This window comes from Sciurus carolinensis, chromosome 6 (genome assembly GCF_902686445.1).
Source record: "Sciurus carolinensis chromosome 6, mSciCar1.2, whole genome shotgun sequence".
In the NCBI taxonomy this organism is placed as follows: domain Eukaryota; kingdom Metazoa; phylum Chordata; class Mammalia; order Rodentia; family Sciuridae; genus Sciurus; species Sciurus carolinensis.
In genome coordinates, this window is record NC_062218.1 from 32,061,755 (window position 1) to 32,083,135 (window position 21,381).

Below are 21,381 nucleotides of genomic sequence, written 5' to 3' on the forward strand. Positions count from 1 at the left end.
GAGAAAAAAAGCTTGGGATACAAAATAGTAACTGTACTAATGGCAACAGCCTTTACATTAGGTTAGATCTGATTTAAAGTAATTTCAAAGAAAGGAGGCATGCTTTATTTTGGCAACTAGTAAAAAAAATTTAAGCATCTAAAAAACAAATATTACAATAGTTCAACTAGAGAAGAACTGAAACTCCAATGTTAAAAGTTACAAATTTCAGGCTGAGGGTGTATGTCAGTGGTAGAGCCCTGGCCTAGCAAACTCAAGGTCCTGAGTTCAACCCCCAGAAAATAAAAGTTACATATTTCAAGTTATCACTTAGGCCACTGACAATGAAGGAAGATTTGCCTCTAGGAAGAGCTCTTCATCATCTTGCTTCATTCACATACTGTCATCTATCCTCTGAGTTAAGTGAAAGATAAGCTGAACAGTTGATTTCTTACCTTGTCTATACTGAGTGCAAACATTGGAAAGATCCACTTGATTGCTGATCTTTTGATACTCCTTTAATGATTCCCTTAACATTCTTTCCTTTTCAGACTTACTTTGAACTTGTCGGGAACGCTGGAGCAGCTCATTCGCCTAGAAGAGATGATAAGAACTTAAAAATATATACAATCAAGTGGATGATGCTGTCAACAAAAGTTTAAGTCTATGTCTAAATTTATATGTGCTTTACCACCATTAAAAATAAAAACAACTCTACAAACTTACTTCTTCTTAATTTTAGGCAGAAAAGTTTTTGATCAAAAATATCCTAGCTATTCTTAATTCCTCTCACAAATATGTTAAGACAGTTTTGTCAGGTAATTCTCTTGCCTAGTCAATACATTATTGTTCAGCAGGCAGTCCATGTGACACTGATTTATTTATTTTTTCAACCTGTAGGAAAGGATCAATAAAAATTGTTCCATTAACTCTAATTCATAACAGATTTACTTAAAGTTTTAGTGATTTTCCTTAATTTCTAAGGAGAAAAATTCCCTTATTACTAAATTTAGTGTTTTTCCTTACTTTCTAAACTTTTTATTTCTTAGCAAGACCTAAAAATATTATCAAATGTTATTTATATGACAAATACAAGCATACACAGATTAAAGAAAAGCATGTAATCCAACCCCTTTCTTAAGACAACTGAGGCCAGGACATATTAAGAGATTCCCTGGAGATCACACATTAAGTAAAACAAAACAGTTCCTGATTCCCAATCTGGTGTGCTTTTCATCATATCATGAAATTTCCTGTAAAAAAAACAAAACAAAACACTGAAATAGGTAATAAAGCATCATACCTTAGAACAAACTGCATCATCAGTGCTATACAGAAGTGGGCAGATGTCCTGTAAATGTAAACTAATGCCATCAACAGCAGCATTATCTCTGATATAGCAGTTGATAAGAGAAGCAATTAATGCTCCTGTGAGTTCTTTGTCCCTGATTACCAGATCTTTGAAAGTGGTGATCTTCAGCTGCTCTTGAAATTCCTAGGAGGATAAGAGAAAAATCCTTCTATCAAATTACAGAAACATTGTATTTCCACACAGAGTGAAATTAACAGACTCTTAGTGGTATAGTTATTGCCTAGGATGTGTAAGGACCCGGGTTTGATTCCCTGAACGGGCGGGGGGGGGGGGAATGAAAAGAAAATATGCTACAGGAACAAATTATTGCATAAAATCATATAGAGCTGGAAAACACCCCATAGTAGGTCTAGTTTCAATTGTTTACTTACAATTGAGAAAGTGAAGCCCAGGTAGAGCTAAAATTAGGGCCACGGCAACTGACTTCAGTTATAACCAGTAAAGAACATTTAAAACATAATGAGCTTACAGCTTATTTTTCCTAAATAATGTTAAAATTCTGTTATTTGAGGTCTTATAACATTGGAATTTGTTCTACATTTTGAACAGATCTGCTTGTGAAAATGGAATTCAAAAGTATGAAAGTGATCTATATTATAGTAAAATGCTGTTTAGTGATATGACTATTTCCTTTTTCTAAATATCAACAAAATGTCCAAACTGCATTCAGATTTTTGCCCAAATATTTAATCTCTTTCCTTGAGCACACAGTTGGTGACGCAAGAAAGCAGTTTTGAAGATGATCACAAATAAGCCAAAAAACTACCTACATTATGTTTATCACCCCTAACAAAACTTAAAATCATTATTCTACCTTGCATGAAAAATAAAGTTTTCATAACTAAATATAGTAGGTGGAATTTTTAATAAGGAAAAAAAAAAAGTATGTGCTGATAAAACTATCAACCAAAAACTCTTCACTGGACACTAGTAAAAGGAACTAGAATCACCTAACTTTGAAAAATGGTAATTAAGAATCAAGAATCGGGGGGCATGGGATGTTGCTCAGTTGGTAGAGTGCTTGCCTAGCATGCAACAAGGCCCTGGGTTCAATCCCCAGTGCCACCACCAAAAAAAAAAAAAAAAAAAAAAAAAGTCAAGAATCAGGCATTTCAGGGTAATAGTCCTAGAGAACAAGGAAAAGTTATTTTTTATGGAATTGCAGTTAATAACTGTGGAAGGAATCAGTTTAGAAAATTATGATTTGCAATCCTAAATGAAATAACCAAATCAGACAATGAGTGGCGATGGGCCTAATTAAAGTCTCATGGAAAATTTTACAATGGTAAAACTAAACTTAACACTTGAATCCAGCAACCAATCTTAGTTCCACTAAAAAGTAGGAAAACCAAAATTTTTGTGTCTTGTTAGTCTGATGAACAAACCAACACCTACAAAAAATTTCTATTCTTCACCAAAATAAATGAACCTGAACCTAATCAAGCCTATATATACTTAACTTTCATTTTACAGAAAACGTAGGTGATATAACAAGTTCACTCTAAGGAAGGTAAAAAAAAAAACGAAAACATGAGAATGTTGGACATTCTTTCTATAGGACTGATGATCTGATTTCCACATGGCAATAGCAAGGAAAAAAAAAATATATCCCTCCCCACTAAAATGAAGGTAAGATGTGCTCTAGATTGAGAGAGATTTATAAGAAACAACAAAAAAATTCAAAGAGTAAACTAAACCAACTGGATTTCTATGAGGGTGGGGAGAAACAGCTTTTATCACATTCCTAAAGGGATATGTAGCACAAATAAAAGTCATTGTTATAAAAAATATATTTTTGGTAAACCAAGATTTCATTTACATCCCAGATATGAAGTTCCCATATACTAAACAACTTGTGGTTTGACAAAATGGTTCTCTCAAGTTACCACATTTGCCTACAATCATCCTATAACATTGTAACTTTATCATAATGTAATGCTTCCCAAACACAAGAGGTAAGATTAAAACTTATGCAAAAGAGCCAGGCTTCATGGTGCACACCTGTAATCCCAACTGCTTGGGAGGCTGAGGCAGGAGGATCATAAGTTCAAAGCCAGACTCAGCAAAAGTGAGGCACTAAGCAACTCAGTGAGATCCTGTCTCTAAATAAAATATAAAACAGGGCTGGAGATGTGGCTCAGTGTAGAGTGCCTCTGTGTTCAATCCCAGGTACCCCCACCCAAAAATTTCTTTCTGCAAAAGAAAACAAACTTGGTATTAACACCGATTTTTAAACAAAAAACTCACAAACCTTACCTTCTGAAGTTCTCCTACAATGACAGTAAACTGGTGTTCACAAAGAAGTTTCCATAAAGCCAGGGCCTGGTATGATTTTCGAACCAACTGCTGAATTGCCTGAAGTGACACCTTTTCACTCAGTTGAGCCTCTAGTAACAAAATACAACTATTGGAGTTTTATAAAATGACAAAGATTGAACTGTTTACTTCAAGTAAAACTATAGATAAGATTTAAATGCCATTATTCTCACTGCTCCATCAAAGGCAACTAATCATCAGCTGCTGTATTTATGTTTTGGGGGGTTATTTTAAAGGGTGCCTAACCACTGAGTTACATCCCCAGCCCTTTTTATTTTTCATTTTGAGACAAGTCTTGCTAAGTTGCTTAAGGTCTCACTAAATTGAGGCTGGCTTCAAGCTTGCAATCCTCCTGCCTCAGCCTCCAAAGTCACTAGGATTATAGGCATGTGCCATCACATCCAGCTGTATTTATGTTTTTATCTTCTTGCTATAAATATGTGCATTATAAGTACATATAAAAAATAAAAGTGTTGCTCTGTTTTTAACAATCACACCATTATTTTCTCAGCCCAGTTTTATGTTCACAGGTTATCCATGGTGATAAATGCAACTATATTTATTTTTATCACTAAGTGTTTCAGCTACTCTAGTTTGGCCCATTTTCCACCTGAAGGACATTTAGATTGCTTCCAGTGTTTTGCTACTAAATGATTATAATAAATATTTTTAATGAAGGTTTCCTGGAAAGCACAGTCAAGTTTCTCCAGTATTGTGTTTTTCAACCCTGGATTAATACATGTTGGTGGGTCATGAAATCAGTTCAGTCCATCATAATACACACTCAGCCCTTAAATAGGAAATAGAATAAAATGAAAAAAGAACTAGAGTATGAAACAGGTAAGAAATTTTGTTTCAATTATGTATGTGTGTATGATTTTAAACATCTGCATTGGGCTCAGGTTGTTGCTCAGTGGTAGTGTTTGCTTAGCATGTGTCATGTCCTGGGTTTGATCCCCATTACTGCGGGACGGACAAATCATAAACATACTTGTAATCCCAGCGGCTCGGGAGGCCAAGGCAGGAGGATCATGAATATAAAGCCAGCCTCAGGAACTTAGTGAGGCCATAAGCAAGAGACTCTGTCTCTAAATAAAAAATAAAAGGGCTGGGGATGTGGTGGCTCAGTGGTTAAGCACCCCTAGATTCAATCCCTGGTACAAAAAAATAAAAAATAAAAATCTGAGTTATAATGTAAAATGCATATCTTACTACAGGGGAAAAATGTTTGATCAAACCTAGTCTAGGATATATACTTAGAAGTAACACTGTTGGTTCTAAGAGTTTACATTCTCAGCTCTCACTAGATCTGACCAAATTGTTTTTCAATGTGGTTCAAAGTATAAACTGTCAACAATTCAAATGCTCCCATTGGTAAAAATCCTCATCAATGCTTGTTAATAAACTTAACATCCTAATGAAGTATCATGAGCTGTTCTGAAAAAATTTACAAAATGGTGAATAGAAATCTAGGTCCATCAGAAAGGGAAGAAAGTAGGTTGGGGCTGAAGTAAATGGCTGGGTCTTAATTAAGATAGTTCTATCAGCCAGAAACAATAGAAGGCAATAACAATACCGATAGAAGGCAAAGGAACGGAGAAAAAATTGAAAGGCAGGGAAACTTTCTGGAAACATCTATTATTCCAATTCACACCTGAAATAATTGACGATTATAAGAACTTCTCGGTTCTTTTGCTCTTTCTTGTTAGTACTTCTAATGGACACAAAGCATAATCAAGTAATTCATGTTTTTAGTTCTGTGAAAAGACATATTATAGCTAGGTATGGTGGCACATGCCTATAATTCCAGCTACTTGGGAGACTGAGGCAGAATGATTACAAGTTCAAGGTTAGCCTCAGCAACCTAGTAAGACCTCCATCTCAAGAAAAATAAAAAGTATCAATAACTACAAAGGTATATCATTAACCAGTGGGAAAATGAAAATCAAACTCAAAATGGGATATCACTTCATATCCACTACAATGGCACACAATGTTAAAAACAGAAGATGACAAATGTGAGCAAAGATGCTGAGACACTAGAACCTTGTGAACTGCTAGTGGGAGTGTACAAATGGCACAGCTACCAGGGAGAGCAATATGGCAGTTCCACAAAAAATTAAAAATAAGCCAGGTGTGGTGGTGCATAACTGAAGTCCCAGTTACTTAAGAGGATAAGGATGGAGGACTGCTGGAGCTCATAAGATGAGACCAGCCTGAACAACAAAATGAGGCCTGGTCTTTAAAAAAAAAAAAAAAAGAAGAAGTGCTATTTCTTTTGTAGTGGATATGATGGAAGCAACTCACTGACAATGAACAGTGGTATAAACACCTGTAGATAAACAAAACGGTATATGACAGATTATTATTCAGATTTAAAAAGAGAGAAAATTCCTAAATACAGTATTGTAAGTAAATAAAAAGGTAATAAAATGAAAATTACTACATTAATCTGTTTACAGAAGGTGCTTGTGAGTAGTCAAATTCACAGAAATAAAAAGTACAATGGTGGCTGCTGGGGTCTGGACACAGGAAAAATAGGAAGTTATTGTTTCATGGGTAAAGGATTTCACTTTAGAAAGATAAAAACGTTCTGGAGATGGATGTTGGTGATGTTGTTAACTGTTGTACTATAATGTGAGTATGTGAATGCCATTTCAATGCCAGGTGTGGTGGTGCATGCCTACAATCCAGATACTTGAGAGGCTAACAGAAAGATCTCAAGTTCAAGGCCAGCCTGGGCAACCTAGTGAGACTCTGGTCTCAAAAAGGCTGAGGGTGTAGTTCAGTGACAGAACACTTGCTTAGCATGTGCAAGGCCCTGGGGTTCAATCCCTAGTACTGCCAAAAAAAAGTGAAAAATGTGTGTGTGTGTTTATACATATATAGTGATATATATGACAATTACAAAATCATAAAAAATGTGTGTATCATGTTTACCGGTGGAGGAAAGAACAAAAATTTGTGGGCTAAAAGAGTTATGGAAACAAAAAATTTCTATATGGTCCCATTTTCCCAAACATATTGATACTTGAATAAACATTTGTGTTTTCAAACTAGATCTTACTAAGAGAAGTTCATTGTTTACTATTCAAGTAATAAAATTCTTTAGTGGGATCATGTACATGTAATGGGTCAAAAGCAGTAATTTGGGCTGGGGCTGTAGCTCAGTGGCAGAGTACCTGCCTAGCATGTATGAGGCACTGGGTTTGATCCTTAGTCCTACATAATAAACAAACAAACAAAGGCATTCTGTCCATCTACAGCTACAAAATAAATAAATAAAAGCAACAATTTACCATGAAACTTCCTCTGTAACTCCTGTTGCATTTGCTGAGTATTTCCATTTTCAGGACGCATGAATCCCATCAGCCTCTGCTGCACTTTGGCAGTAGCACTGAAACAAATTACAGAACATGTCTGTGTGTACATAATAATTTTTTTCAGATGTAACTTAGATATAATACCATTAACCACTTAAAATGTACTACTGCAGATTTTAAAATGTTATCTATGGGATTGTGCAGCCAACACAAGCACTGGTTGCAATGAAAAATGAAAAAGTGTTCAAATAAGAAAGAGTTCATAATTAAATAAAATTGATGACAAGGAAGAAAATTTATCAGAGACTGAACAGATGCTACTGAAAATGACTGAGGTTAAATCAATTAAATGACTGAAAATATCAACTAGAAATTTTCCTAACCTGGAGGAAAAAATATCAAAGAGAAGATAAAGGAAGGAAATGATGTAATAGAAGAAACTGAGACTAGATTCAGGAGAGTCAATATGATTCTCCAAAGAGAATAGGATAAGACGTAGGACAAAGAGAATATTAAAGAAGTTAAGAATGTACTAATACATGCTGCAACATAAATCTCAAACATAAACCTCAAAAACATGCCAAGTGCTGGACAAGGTGGCATGTGCCTATAGCAACTTGGGAAGCTGAGGCAGGAGGATCCCAAGTTTGAGGCCAGCTTGGGCAACTTAGAGAACCTGTCTCAAAAAGAAAAAGTAAGAAAGGACTGGGGATGTAGCACAGTGGTAAAGCATCCCTGGGTGTAATCCCCAGTACCAATTAATCAACCAACCAACCAACCAATCAAGCAACAAAGAAACCCATAAACTACAACAAAAAATTCTAAGTGAAAGAAGTCAGTCTCCAAAATTGCACAGTGTATGATTCCATTCCTATGCAATGTTAAGACTAAATAGATCTATAAAGATGGAGTAGATTGCTAATTGGGGCTGGAGAGTGGAGCAATTAATACTGCAAATGAACAGAAGCTATCATCTCAGTGACAAAAATGTTCAAAAACTGGTCAGATGTGATGTTCTACTCTGTCATCCCAGCAACTGGGAGGTGGCAGCAGGAGGATCATATGTTCAAGGCCAGCCGCAGCAACTTAGAGAGACCCTGTCTCAAATAAAAAATAAAAAGGGCTAGGAATGTGGCTCAGTTGTAAAGCACTCCTGGGTTTAATCTCAGGTACAAAAATAAAACAAAATAAAAAAGAAAAGTTCTAAAACTCGATTGTGGTGGTGATAGTTACATACTTCTATATACTGAGGAAAAGTTACTGATCTGAACAGTAAAATGAGTGAAATTTATGTAAACTAGATCTCAAAACACTGCTAAAAAAGATTTCCATACTGAATGAAACTAAAGTTGCATACGATAGGGCTGGTTGAATTAGTACTTTTTTTTTTAATAATAATTTCTCAGGGCTGGGGTTGTAGCTCAGTGGTAGAGCGCTTGCCTGGCATGTGTGAGGCACTGGGTTCGATTCTCAGCATATAAAAATAAATGAGTAAAATAAAGGTCCATCAACATCTAAAAAAAAAAAAACTTAAAAAAAATAACAATAATTTCTTAGATGTTGATGGACCTTTATTTTATTTGTTTATTTATATGTGGTGCTGAGAATCAAACCCAGTGCCTCACACATGCTAGGCAAGTGCTCTGCCACTGAGTCAGAACTCCAGCCCCAAGTACATGCTTTAATATAATTCTATATCAAAGGTCAGAAAAAAATTATATATCTATAAAATGCAAGAAAGGAATTTAACAAACCTTAATACTCATATACAAATACTCAATGAAATAGAAATGGATGGATACTTTCTTATCATTATACTAAGGGGGAAAAAGTCAGATATAGAGGGTCATAATGCATATTTCCATTTCCATAATATATCGAGAACAGGTAGGTTCAGGGGCTGTGGTTGTAGCTCAGTGGCAAAGTACTCACATATGACTAGCATATGTGAGGCACTGGGTTCAATCCTCAGCACCATATAAAAATAAATAAACAAAGTAAAGGATAGTGTTCACCTACAACTAAAAAAATTAAAAATAAATAAAAAAGAATGGGTTGGTTCATTGTGAAAGAAAGTAGATTAGTTGCTAAGTATTGGGAGAGAGAAAATGGGGAGCAACTGTTAATGGGCACAGGGTTTCATTATGGCATGATGAGTGCTCTGGATTGAAATAGTGGTGATTGCATAACCTTGTGAATACACTAAAAACTACTGAACTTATGCTTTAAAAAGTATGACTTTTATGATAGGTGACTTATATCTCAACAAAAAAATACAATGAAAAGAAAAAAGTGAAAAAAAAAAAAAAAGAAAGAAAAAAGTGAAGAAATAAATAAACCCTATTTATCCTTACTTTGGATTTCCTAATGGTCCTCCTGCAAATTGGGAATTTCTGTCTAGAAATTCCTGCAAACCTTTTAATTCTTGTAGCACTGACTCCAGAAGTTGGCAGGGAACACTACTTTCAATCTGTAAGAACCAAAGAATTTTCAAAAGTTAAATACTAGAAAAGTGTGTATACATAAAAAGTATAAATTCTATATAGCTATAACTATATATGTACAATTTTAATTTTGCAGTGTCCTATTTTTGCAAATAGTACAGCTGTTTCTTATATCAATTCACTGCTTGATGACCAGGATATAGTGCAATGAAGGACACTAGTGTCTCTCCCCTCCTGCTCTGGGTAAGACTGATGTATAATTTAGGTAGAATAAAACACAAACATTGGGCTGGGGAGATAGTTCAGCTGATAGAGTGCTTGCCTCACAAGCACAAGGCCCTGGGTTCGATCCCCAGTACCGCAAAAAAACAAAACAAAAAAAAAACAAAAAAAAAAAAAAAACCCCACAAACATTAAGTAAATATCTTGATTACTTTTTACATTTTGTGGTTGCCATCCAGACCACAGTACAGAACATTTCCAACACCCCATGAAGTTTCCTAATGTTCTTTACTGGCTCTTTGACATCCCACCTCCAAAGTAACCTCTCTTATTTTTATCATACACATTAGTTTTACTTGTTCTTAAACTTCATGTACATGAGATAAATGAACTCTTATTCTTACAAATGTGGGCTTTAAGAGAATATCACAGTTAAAAAGGCATTTTGTACCTTTCTGTTTTATGAGTTTTTTTTTTTTTTTTTTTTTTTTTGGGTGCTGGGGATCGAACCCAGGGCCTTATGTTTACAAGGCAAGCACTCTACCCACTGAGCTATCTCCCCAGCCCCTACCTTTCTGTTTTAAAAAGAATAACTTAAAACATCTGCATTTCAGATTCTTTTTTTTTTTTTTTTTTTTTTTTTTTGGTACCAGGGTTTGAACACAGGGTACTTAACCACTTAGCACTTAGTCACATCTCCAGTCCTCCTGCCTCAACCTCCAGAGTTGCTGGGATTACAGACATGTGCCATCACATTTCAGATTCTTTAAAGAAAATTTTCCTATCCAAATCTGTGATAGTATAATGATGCCCTTCAGTTGATGAATGGATAAAGAAACTGTGGCATATTTATACTATGGAATATTACTCCGCAATGAAGAATGATAAAATTATGGCATTTGTAGGCAAATGGACGAAATTGGAGAATATCATGCTAAGTGAGATAAGCCAATCTCAAAAAACTAAAGGACGAATGATCTCGCTGATAAGCGGATGAGGACATATAATGGGGGTTGAGAGGGGTTAGCATTAGGTTTAGGGTTAGGTTTAGAGTTAGGCTAAGGAGAGCGGTAAGAATGAAGGAAAGAAGGACTGTATAGAGGGAAAAGAGGGGTGGGAGGGGTGGAGGGGAAGGGAAAAAAAAATAAACATCATTACCCTATGTAAACGTTAAAAATAAATAAACAAAAAAAAAATAAAAAATAAATGCTTCTTGTAACTTCAAAAAAAAAAAAAAAAATTTTTTTCTATCCAAATCTGTGATAGTATAAAATTTTAAAAGATGTTTTCTTAAAACAGTCTGGGAAGTATTTCATGCATGGAAATTAGTGCTGGGTCCTTGGAGGTACTGGGCATATAAACCAAAGTATAAAATAATAAATTCAGACAGATTTAACATAATAGCACTGACTCTATTTACTCCTTATAACAACCATATAAGGAAGATGTATTATTCTTCTCTTTTTACAGTGAGGCATTGGTCTCTGAAATGTTAAGAAATTCACCCATGATCAGACAGTTAATAAATGGTAACGTTAAGCTGGGTGCAATGGTAGATGCCTATAATCCCAGCAGCTCAGTAGAGGCTGAGGCAGGAGGATGGCGAGTTCAAAGTCAGCCTCAGCAAAAATGAGGCGCTAAGCAACTCAGTGAGACCCTGTCTCTAAATAAAATACAAAATAGTGCACCTGAGTTCAATCTCTGGTACTACCCCCACCACTGCCCAAAAAAAGATAAAGATGAGATTTAAACCAGGGGGTGAATGGTTTATTAGACATGAACACAAAAACCTACAGAAAAGAATGATCTTATTTACAACATCAAGAAATATGAAACAGAGCTTGGGTTGTGGCTCATTGGCAGAGCGCTTGCCTAGCATATGTGAAGACTGGGTTTGATTCTCAGCACTGCATATAAATAAAATAAAGGTTCACTGACAAATAAAAGATATTTTAAAAAGAAAGAAAAATGTGAAACAATTTAATAATCATTATTGCTATCAACTGGTTATATACAAAGAACAGGATGATAGTGCATACACTTACTGCCATGATCTCTCTGTTACCACTCTTGAATACCCTCTCCACAACCAAGCTAGCATCCCAAATATTTCTGAAACCAAAAAATATTTTAACAATTGTGCTGTTAATGAATAAGAACAATTACAATATGTAATAAATTTCTTTCTGTAGTAATGTAATGGCTTTATTCAGTTTTTAAAACAATATTTAACATTTACTAACTGAGCTAAAAGAAAATAGAAAATGGGAAATTTTCAAAACCAAATATACCCATTATTTCAGATAATGAAATTCTTCTGAAGAATAATCAAAAGGCTCTGGGTAATTAATTGTAAACAGGGAATTTATATTTAAAAAAATTATAAAGGAATTCTATATTGTTTTCACATTTTTAAGCAAATGATATGAATGAAAGCATATATTTCAAATCTATGAAAAATATGTACTAGATTTGATAGCTAATTAGATGATATGGTAGACTGATTGCAAAAATAGTGGAAATTCTTACCCTATTCCTATTCCATACAGAGTATGACTTTAATACCTCTCCTCTGAGGAGCTGTAGTCTATTTCCCAACTTCTCTATCTGGATTTGCTAGATCTGGCCCTCTGGCCCAGGGAATGAGGCAGAAAAATGAATGATGGGCTGGTTCTGAGCCTAGGCATCGGGAGGTTTGACAATTTTCTACTCTTTCTCAAGGACCCTGCCACCAACAAGTGAATGGCCTCTTGAAGGATGAGAGACCATGTGGAGAACAACCATGCTATCTCAACTGAGGACATTCTGGTCATGCCCCTAAATGTTTGAGTCTTTCCAAGATAAAAAAATTCTCACAGCTGAATGCATGTGCATGTGTGAGCCAAACAAATCCAGAACTACCCAGCTGACATCTAGACACTTCTCACTGAATTATGGGGTGGTCTGTAATGTATATTATTAATATGTATATATTCTGATGCTAAGCACACACAAATAAAAACATAGTACTTAACAGACATATAATAAAAAGGCTTAGACACTAATTTTATCAAAGGATAAATGAGTTAAAAGTAAAATTTAATAGGAATAAATGATGTCCCAAATTTAATTAAAAATATTTCACTATTCAAAATAGGAAAAATACCCCAGCTACTCTGGAGGCTGCAGTAGGAAAACTGCAAGTTCAAGGCCAGCTTTGGCAACGTAAACTTAGCAAGGTACTATCTCAAAAAGACAGTAGTAGAATGCCCCTGCATTCAATTCCTTATATCATAATGAAAAAAACAAAAGGACAAATGAGCAATAGTTAAGTATTCCTTGAAAACTTACCCCATTATCCGAGAAAAATAAATGCAAATACCATTGTGTTTTCCAGAGTATACAATCTCTGGGCCAGTCATACAACTCATACTTGTGGCCTGAGCTGCTGGGTTTCCCATGGAACACACAGGAGTTGACATAGCAGGAGGCTGTATACCTATAAATGAATAAAAACAAATCTGTTAAATATTCAGAATTCTCAAAAACTCAGGTTTTTTGTTTCTAGACACAAAGGGAGGAATACTTATAAAAATAATTGAATAAATAGATACTTGATTTTTCCTGCCAAGAAGAGTGACAGATTTGGATGGATTCTCCCAGTTAAGACTTACAAGTGTTGAAAATGCAGAATGAAAAGGCAAGAAAACTTGCAATCATAGTTCCTAATACTACAAATGAAACAAAACTATTTACACTAATTTCAGGGCCCACTTAAATCCTAATACCCAATAAGGGGATATCTAGGCACAATATTTGAGGAACTCATAAATAAAGTCATTCATGGCCAAATGCCTGTACTTGCTTAGATGTCAAGCAATAAAATGACATCTATTAAATGACATTTTTTTCCAAGAGAACAGGGCAAGTTAATGTTTTTCACACTAAAAATTAAAACCATGTTAGCTCTTCAAAAAGAAGAGCAGGGCTGGGGAGATAACTCAGTAGGTAGAGTGCTTGCCTTGAAACATGAGGCCCTGGGTTCAATCCCCAGCATCACAAAAAAAAAAAAAAAAAAAAAAAAAAAAAAGGAAGAGCAATAGTGATCCAAAACAAAGAAAAGTGGTACCTTGAGATGGTGTTCCCAAAAAGGATGGATTTGGATATGGACTACCACTGGGAACAGGAGAACCTAAAAAAGAATACAAATAGTTATAAAATAACCTGCCAATCATTTGAATCTAATCAAAATGAGGTACAGAAGCTATTTGTTAAGTGTGAATGAAGAACAGAACCACCCATGATATATTTGAAAATTACTCATTTCATTCTAGTAAATTCTTAAAATCCCTACTTTGGAAAACACTGATAATATGAAGTTCTTGTTATTGAATCATTCATTTCTTTTCCATTCAATAAATACCAAATGAGATCCGTAAATACTATTGGTTATATCTTCTTTTGCTTCATAAAATAAGGATTCATAGTAATAGCATCACTTCACATGTCACAAACTATAGACTTATCCATTAATAATACGGTAGTAATAAAACAAGATGTAAAGCTTTACTGATTAAAATATCACAGTTTCTAAAATTCATGCTATTATAAAGTTTCATTTCAATATTTAATACTCACTAGCATAAACGGGAGATCCCAAGATGGGACCAACATTACTCGGAGTGGGAAGAGTAGCTGGAAATCTCATCTGTGCTTCACCACCGTACCTATTTGTATGATAACAGAGGCTGAATTTATTCAGTAAAGTTATCTATCTTAAAAGCTGGAATTGTTCCTACTCCTGTTTAGCTTCCAAATAAATGCTACAGACTTAATGTATGATGCTGACAGTGAAATATATTCCTAGGATACATAACAAGTACTTACTTAGTAAAGGTTGACTTAAAACCGTTACCAGGGACTCCAATAACTTCTAAAATATCATTGGCAACACAGAGTTTTTTTAGGGAGGAAATGGCACTGTTATTTTCCTAATAGATTCTGACTAATTTTTTTTTTTTTTTAAATCTCTTTGAGGGCTGGCGTATGGAGTATAGCTCAGCAATAGAGCACTTGCCTAGCATATATGAGGCTCTGGGTTTAATCCCCGGTACTTCAAAAGTTAATAATAAAATCTCCTTTATTTGCAGGGTACTGGAGAATTGAACCCAGGGGTACTTTACCACTGAGTTACATTCTACTCATTTTTATCTTTTTGAGGGTCTTGCTTGGTGGCTTAGGACCTTGCTAAGTTGCTGAGGCTGGCATCAAACTTGCAATTCTCTTGCCTTAGTCTCTCAAGTCACTGGGATAACAGGTGAATGCCACCACATCTGGCTAATACAATCTCTTTGACACCAAGTTTCCTTAATGTGATTCAGAATCCCTCAGAAACAATGACACACAGACAGCAGAACTGGTAATGTCTGAGGAAGTAAAAAAAGGTGAGAGAGTAAATGAGACAGAAGTGTGAACAGACTAGACAGAAAATGTTAGAGAACAAACTTCATAAATTAGGCAAATCTATTTCATCAGCATCATAAGCTTTCCAGAATTGTACCTTTTGCAAATGAATTTTAGTAATTTCCCTATGTGGTTATTCAGTTGTTTGGCGAGGCCTTAAACTATCACACTAGCAAAGCAACCATTTAAAAAAGTGGCCCTGTAGAAAAAAACCTGACACCTGAAGAAAGCCCGCGTTGCCCAAGCAGATACTTCTCTGTCACAGGCAGCAGTGGAGCAAGCTAGGATAAGGCAAGTTGCACAAGCCTGGTCTTCCTGTAGAAAAAAAAAAAAAAAAAAAAAAAAAAAAAATATATATATATATATATATGTGTGTGTGTATATTAAATGTAAACATTCTAAAAGAAATTTTGTTTAAATCTGTCCTTAGCACAAAGCAGGTGCTCTGTAAATAATGGCTAACTGAATGAAATTAGCTGGTAGTAAAAGAGAAGCAAACACTACTCTTTTATTTTCTATTGTTTTTGTTTTAGTACTGAGGATTAAACCCAGAAGAGCACTAACAGTCATATCCTCAGGCCTTTTTCAGTTTCTATTTTGCAACAGAGTCTTGCTAAATTGCCAAGACTGGCCTTGAACTTGTGATTTTTCTGCCTCAGTCTCCTGAGTCACTAAGATTATAGGCATGTGCCATGGCACCCAGCTAAGAGCTAACATTTATTGAGTATGCATCATGTGCCAGGCACTATTTTAAGAGTCTGGCATATGTTATCCCTTATACCACATATTGATAATAATGCATATTTTACATTTAAAAAAAATTGAACCCTAGAGAATTAAAGTAACTTACCCAGTGGTGGAACTAAGATTTTTAATAGTTGGTTTGTATGTAGGATCTATACATTTAGTTGTTTTTTGATACAAGGGATTTAACCCAGGGGTACTTTACCACAGAGACATATCCCTAACCCTTTTCATTTGTGTCAGGGTCTGACTAAGTTGCTTAAGCCCTTGCTAAGTTGCTATGGCTAGCCTTAAACTTGTGATCCTCCTGTCAGCCTCCAAAGTCATTGGGATTACAGGCGGGCACCACTGCACCCAGATATACACTTAATTTTGATCTGTTCTTGATTTTAAGCTAAGCACTACCAGTTTTAACCTCATCAATTCTAGGTGTACCTTTGAAATACTAATGCCCCCCACATTATCCCCTCAAATTTCTTCCTCAGATCATTAAGAGTGAGCACATGTGTATACAAGAACATACCAGCCCATAAATGTAATGTCTCAGGCTTCTCATAAAGATTAATTTAGGACTGGGGATGTAGCTCATTGGGTAGAGTGCTTGCCTAGCAAAACAAGGCCGTAGGTGAATCCCCAGCACAGCCAAAAAAAAAAAAAAAAAAATTAATTTATTGTCTAACCTGAGTATCAGACTTTTTAAGAGTACACTTTAATAAGAATTTATCTAAATCAGAGAATAAAAATCTGAAAGAAGTCTTGTTCTACTTTCAAAAGTCAATATTCATATAGTGACTCAGGTAAAGAAAGGAAGACTTTATTATCTGTTTATTACATTTTAGTCCCATTTTATGTCAAAATTTGACTAGTACTCCATTATTTCACTGTTTAAAATATCATCAACCTTAAAAAAGTATATCAACAATTACCTGATGCAACTTAAAGAATCTTTCAATCTCTTCTCCATCTCCACCCACGTTGCTCACAAGTAAGTGCCTCAGTTGATCTACAGGTCTAAGTTTATGAAACATAAGACTACCCTAAGAAATTAAAAAGAAACAATATGAATAACAGATTTAACAAACTTGGCTGGTAGCAACTGACAACGTACCTTATTAAATCAAATAAATCAAACAACAACAAAATAACTTCAAGAATACAAAATAAACTGGTCAAAAAGACTGTCTACATTTCAACTTCCAACCTACACAAGATCTATATATCTACAGAGAAAAATTAGATAAAAATATACTGCCCTACTCATGCTGCCCCTCAAACCAGAGGATTAAAGACAGATTATTCATTAATTATGTTAGCACTACGGAGACCCATTTGAATAAAAATGAAGCTGGATCCATACTCATACTTTTTACTGGGATAAATTCCAAACATATAAAAGATTTAAAGGATAAAATAAAACCACACTAATACTAGAAGAAAATCAGAAGCAACTACAGGTGAATTCTCTTATAAGTCTCAGAGTAAGGAAGCAAAATATGACATAAATTCCTAAAGATCATCATTTTGACCACTTAATAATCTTAATAAAGCCAAATGACAAATCAGGAAAAATATGAGGCTAAAATCACAAAAACATCCCTGATTCATAAATTTCAATTCTCTTTTACAGTTCAAAAGGACAACTCAATAGAAGTATAATTGTCCCCCCTTATCCTCACTAGATACATTCGAAGACCCCCCCTACTGGATGCCTAAAACTATGAATTGTACCAAAACAAGCACTATAAAACCATAACATTTGATATATTAACAAAGATAGCTACTGAGTGACTAACAGGAAGGTAGTACATACAGCGTGGATACACTGGTTACAGGAAAAATTCATATCCCGAGTGGATTGAAGCCAGAAGGCACAAAATTTCATCCTGCTATTCTGAACATGCAATTTAAAATTTGTGAATTATTTCTGGAATTTTCTACCAATTTTCAAATTCCATTTGCCTAAAGGGGCAACTGAAACCTTAGAAAGTGAAAATCAGATCAGGGCACTACTGTATATAGTAGGAACAGAGTGTTCAAAGAATTATAAAAAGACAGTAAATCTCACTCTTTTTTTTTAATTTACTTTTTAGTTGTATATATCAACACAATACCTTTATTTTACTTAAGAATTTTATGTGATGCTGAGGATCAAACCCAGTGCCTCCTGAGTGCTAGGCAAGCACTCTACCACTAAGCCACAACCCCAACTCAAATTCATTTTTAATGAGAGAGTGTAATATTATGGGGGTGGGGGTGGGAAATAGGCATTCACAAATACCATTAGCAAATGTACACAGGGAAACCTGGTAATTATTGAAATTATAAATACACATCCTCTTTGACCAAGAAGATACAATCCTACAGCTTTACTCACACATATACAAAATGACTTATGCACACAACACTGTAGCATTACTTTTGTTTTTTTTTAAATAACTTTATTTAGGGCTGAGGTTGTGGCTCAGTGGTAGAGCGCTTGCCTAGCATGTGTGAGGCACTGGGTTTGATTCTCAGCACCACATAAAAAAAATAAAAATAAATAAAGGCACTGTGTCCGTCTACAACAAAAAAAATGTTTTTAAAAAAATGACTTTATTTAGTTTTGTATGGGGTGCTGAGGATCAAACCCGGTGCCTCATGCATGCTAAGCAAGTACTCTACCACTGAGCCACAATCTCAGCCCCTGTAGCATTACTTTTAAGGGCAAAAGATAATCCATTAATAGGGGATTGGAATATCCCCACAAATAACTTTCAAATATAAAACAAAGTATTTTATATATGTATAAATATATAAATAGTGTTAAATATGTGGAAAGATCTCCATGATGTATTTTTGAAATATAAAAAGCAAGGCACAGAATGGTGTATATATTATATGTTACCAAGTGTTTAGAAATACATTTGCATTGTTTGTATATTCAAAATATATTCCCAGAAGTATACTTAGATACTGACAACAAAGATGTCTAGAGGGAAGGGCTCTGGACTAGGAGCAGGAGTTTATTGTATATATTTTCTGTGCTATACCACTTGAATTCTCAATGAATTGATTAAAAAGTTAAAATATTAAGAAATATTTTTTAATTAAGTGAGAACTATAAGAAATATTTCTTGGTTGTTTTTCAAAATAAAACTTAGCTTGAATAATACTGGCCAAATTATATTGTTAGATTGTGTGCATGCATGAATATGTAACAATCCCACCATTATATACAACTATATAATGCACCAATAAAAAATGTGAAAAAAAGAAATAAGCCGGGCCCAGTGGTGCGCACCTGTAATCCCAGCAGCTCGGGAGGCTGAGGTAGGATTGTGAGTTCAAAGCTAACCTCAGCAACAGTAAGGTGCTAAGCAACTCAGTGAGACCCTGTCTCTAAATAAAATACAAAATAGGGACAGGGATGTGGCTCAGTGGTTGAGTGCCCCTGAGTTCAATACCTGGAAAACAAAAACAAAAACAAAAACAAAAAAAGGAAATAAAACTTAGCTTATAGTACATGCTACGTTGCTGAACACCAGTTAAAGAAGGAATACTTTAGAAGTGTAACTGTTAAAAGAGTTAGTTCTTTTGTGGCATATTTGGTATTTACAAACATTCTTTAAAATATAAGAATAACCATTCCAAAGGGTTTAAGACAATGACTCCACTAAGTGACTACTTCAGAATATTTGACAAAAACATTAAATATCATTTCTCTTTTTGCCTCTACCACAAGAGAATATGTGCATACCTGTGCTGAGAGGAGAACAAATTTCTTTGGAGGTAACATGTGTTGCTGTACAACAACTGGAGAGTCAGTTATCGGAATATGATCCTTATTTAAAGGTGTAATTATCTTATCTACTTTCAATTCATCTATTGCAGAAAGAGCCCATGAATGACCATCAACGCGGGTTGTCATCTATATAAAACAAACACACTTTTTACAATCATACTGAAGTTACACAAAGCAAAAGCTTCTGAAAATAAAATGCACACTTAATCTCTATGAAATGTCCTCAAAAGTATGTATTTAACTCTTTATTCTCCTATTCTTTTAATCAACAATCTTTTATACAAATTATCTTTTCATAATAAAGGACAAATGCAAAGTTTTCTGAAAATGAACTGTAAATTCTATTTACTAGAATTATAATTCTCTCAAAACCAAAGAATGATTATCTTTTACCAAATCTTCAGGATAGATTAATCTACACTAGTACATTCAGTGCTTAGTTTTTGCTGACATGTGGATTCTGTTGTCTTCTGAAGTTCTATTTGTTGCTTTCTAAGGTGTTTTATTTTTTATTTAAAAATCTTTCATTTTTACAGACTGCATTTTGATTCATTGTACACAAATGGAGTACAACTTTCCATTTCTATGGTTGTACATGATGTTAAAAGTGTTTTAATCTTCTCAAATGTTTATAATACATTTCAGGCATCCAAAAATGTTGGAAATAAAGGGAATGAATGCCTATGTGCTCAGTTCTAAGTTCCAACAATTATTACCATTTTGCCTTATCTACTTTTTCTCTTCTGCATCTTTTTCTTTATTGAACCATTGGAAAGTTATAGACATCATGTCACTCCTAAATACTTTTCATACACCTCCCCAAAATAAGGATGTTTTCTTACATAACTATGATGCCATTATAACATTTAAGTTTATTAAAAATTCTCTAATATAATCCAATGCTCAGTCAATATAAAATCCCTTGTTTTCCCAATCTCTCTCTTTTTTTTTTTTTGGTACTGGAGATTGAATCCAGTGGTACTCTACCACTGAGCCACATCAGAACCAGGTCAGAAACTTGGTAGAGCTAATTCAAACAATGCTCCCATTCTTGGGAGTTGGGTATTTCCTTCTCCTACTTACATACAATTTCCCACTCCTCCCAAATTAAAAGGATCACATTTAAGAATCACCAGGACATAGCTAGTGATAGCTAGAACTGAAAAGTCTATAAAGAGATGGCCTTAAAAGTGAACTATTACACCCCAGTAGGTTTTTATTTATTTATTTATTTTTAATTTTTACTTTTTGCGGTTCTAGGGATAGAAACCAGGGTCTTGTGCATGCTAGGCAAGTGCTCTACCACTGAGTTAAACCCCAGCACCCCAATGGGGTTTTTAATCTGGTTTGATCAACAGGGCTGGTCAGAGGGCTTTGCAGAGGTAACTAGGACAAATAGGGCTGGGCAGAGGACACCACAAGAAGGGGAAGAGATGGTACACCTCAGCTCATTAGGGACAAGAGACTAGGATGGTAGGATTAGCAGGCCCCTCACCCAGGATGACTACATCAACTTCATGGAAAATGTGGTTGTATATGTATTTAAGACAGCTATACATTGGTATGTATAAGTTTGTATATGAAGAAAACAGAGGTAATAAAATAAGAAAAATGTTAATTCTCTCTTGTGGGGTCTAATTTGGCATTTGAGTTTCTATAATTTATAATTTATAAATTATAGAAATTTAAATTTATAATTTAAAAATTTGGGCAAAACTTCCAAGATAAAACTCTAAGTCATAACTCTAATGGACGTCC

General features: G+C 34.7%; 1 protein-coding gene across 3 annotated transcripts in view; it reads right to left on the minus strand.

Moving 5' to 3' along the window:
* Nup155 (nucleoporin 155) overlaps positions 1 to 21,381 on the minus strand; it is a 60,569-nt gene that overhangs the window by 20,067 nt on the left and 19,121 nt on the right. For all 3 annotated transcript variants that reach the window (XR_007109131.1, XM_047555870.1, XM_047555869.1), the window contains exons 13-24: positions 19,579 to 19,749; positions 16,769 to 16,879; positions 15,319 to 15,413; positions 14,274 to 14,362; positions 13,765 to 13,827; positions 12,987 to 13,134; positions 11,702 to 11,768; positions 9,345 to 9,460; positions 6,967 to 7,064; positions 3,608 to 3,738; positions 1,283 to 1,474; positions 435 to 573 (exon numbers count right to left, since the gene is read on the minus strand). Coding sequence is in view for 2 of the 3 variants with exons in the window: in XM_047555870.1 (XP_047411826.1) it covers positions 435 to 573; positions 1,283 to 1,474; positions 3,608 to 3,738; positions 6,967 to 7,064; positions 9,345 to 9,460; positions 11,702 to 11,768; positions 12,987 to 13,134; positions 13,765 to 13,827; positions 14,274 to 14,362; positions 15,319 to 15,413; positions 16,769 to 16,879; positions 19,579 to 19,749 (1,420 nt within the window). In the remaining variant the exon portion in view is untranslated. The remainder of the gene's footprint in view (positions 1 to 434; positions 574 to 1,282; positions 1,475 to 3,607; positions 3,739 to 6,966; positions 7,065 to 9,344; positions 9,461 to 11,701; positions 11,769 to 12,986; positions 13,135 to 13,764; positions 13,828 to 14,273; positions 14,363 to 15,318; positions 15,414 to 16,768; positions 16,880 to 19,578; positions 19,750 to 21,381) is intronic.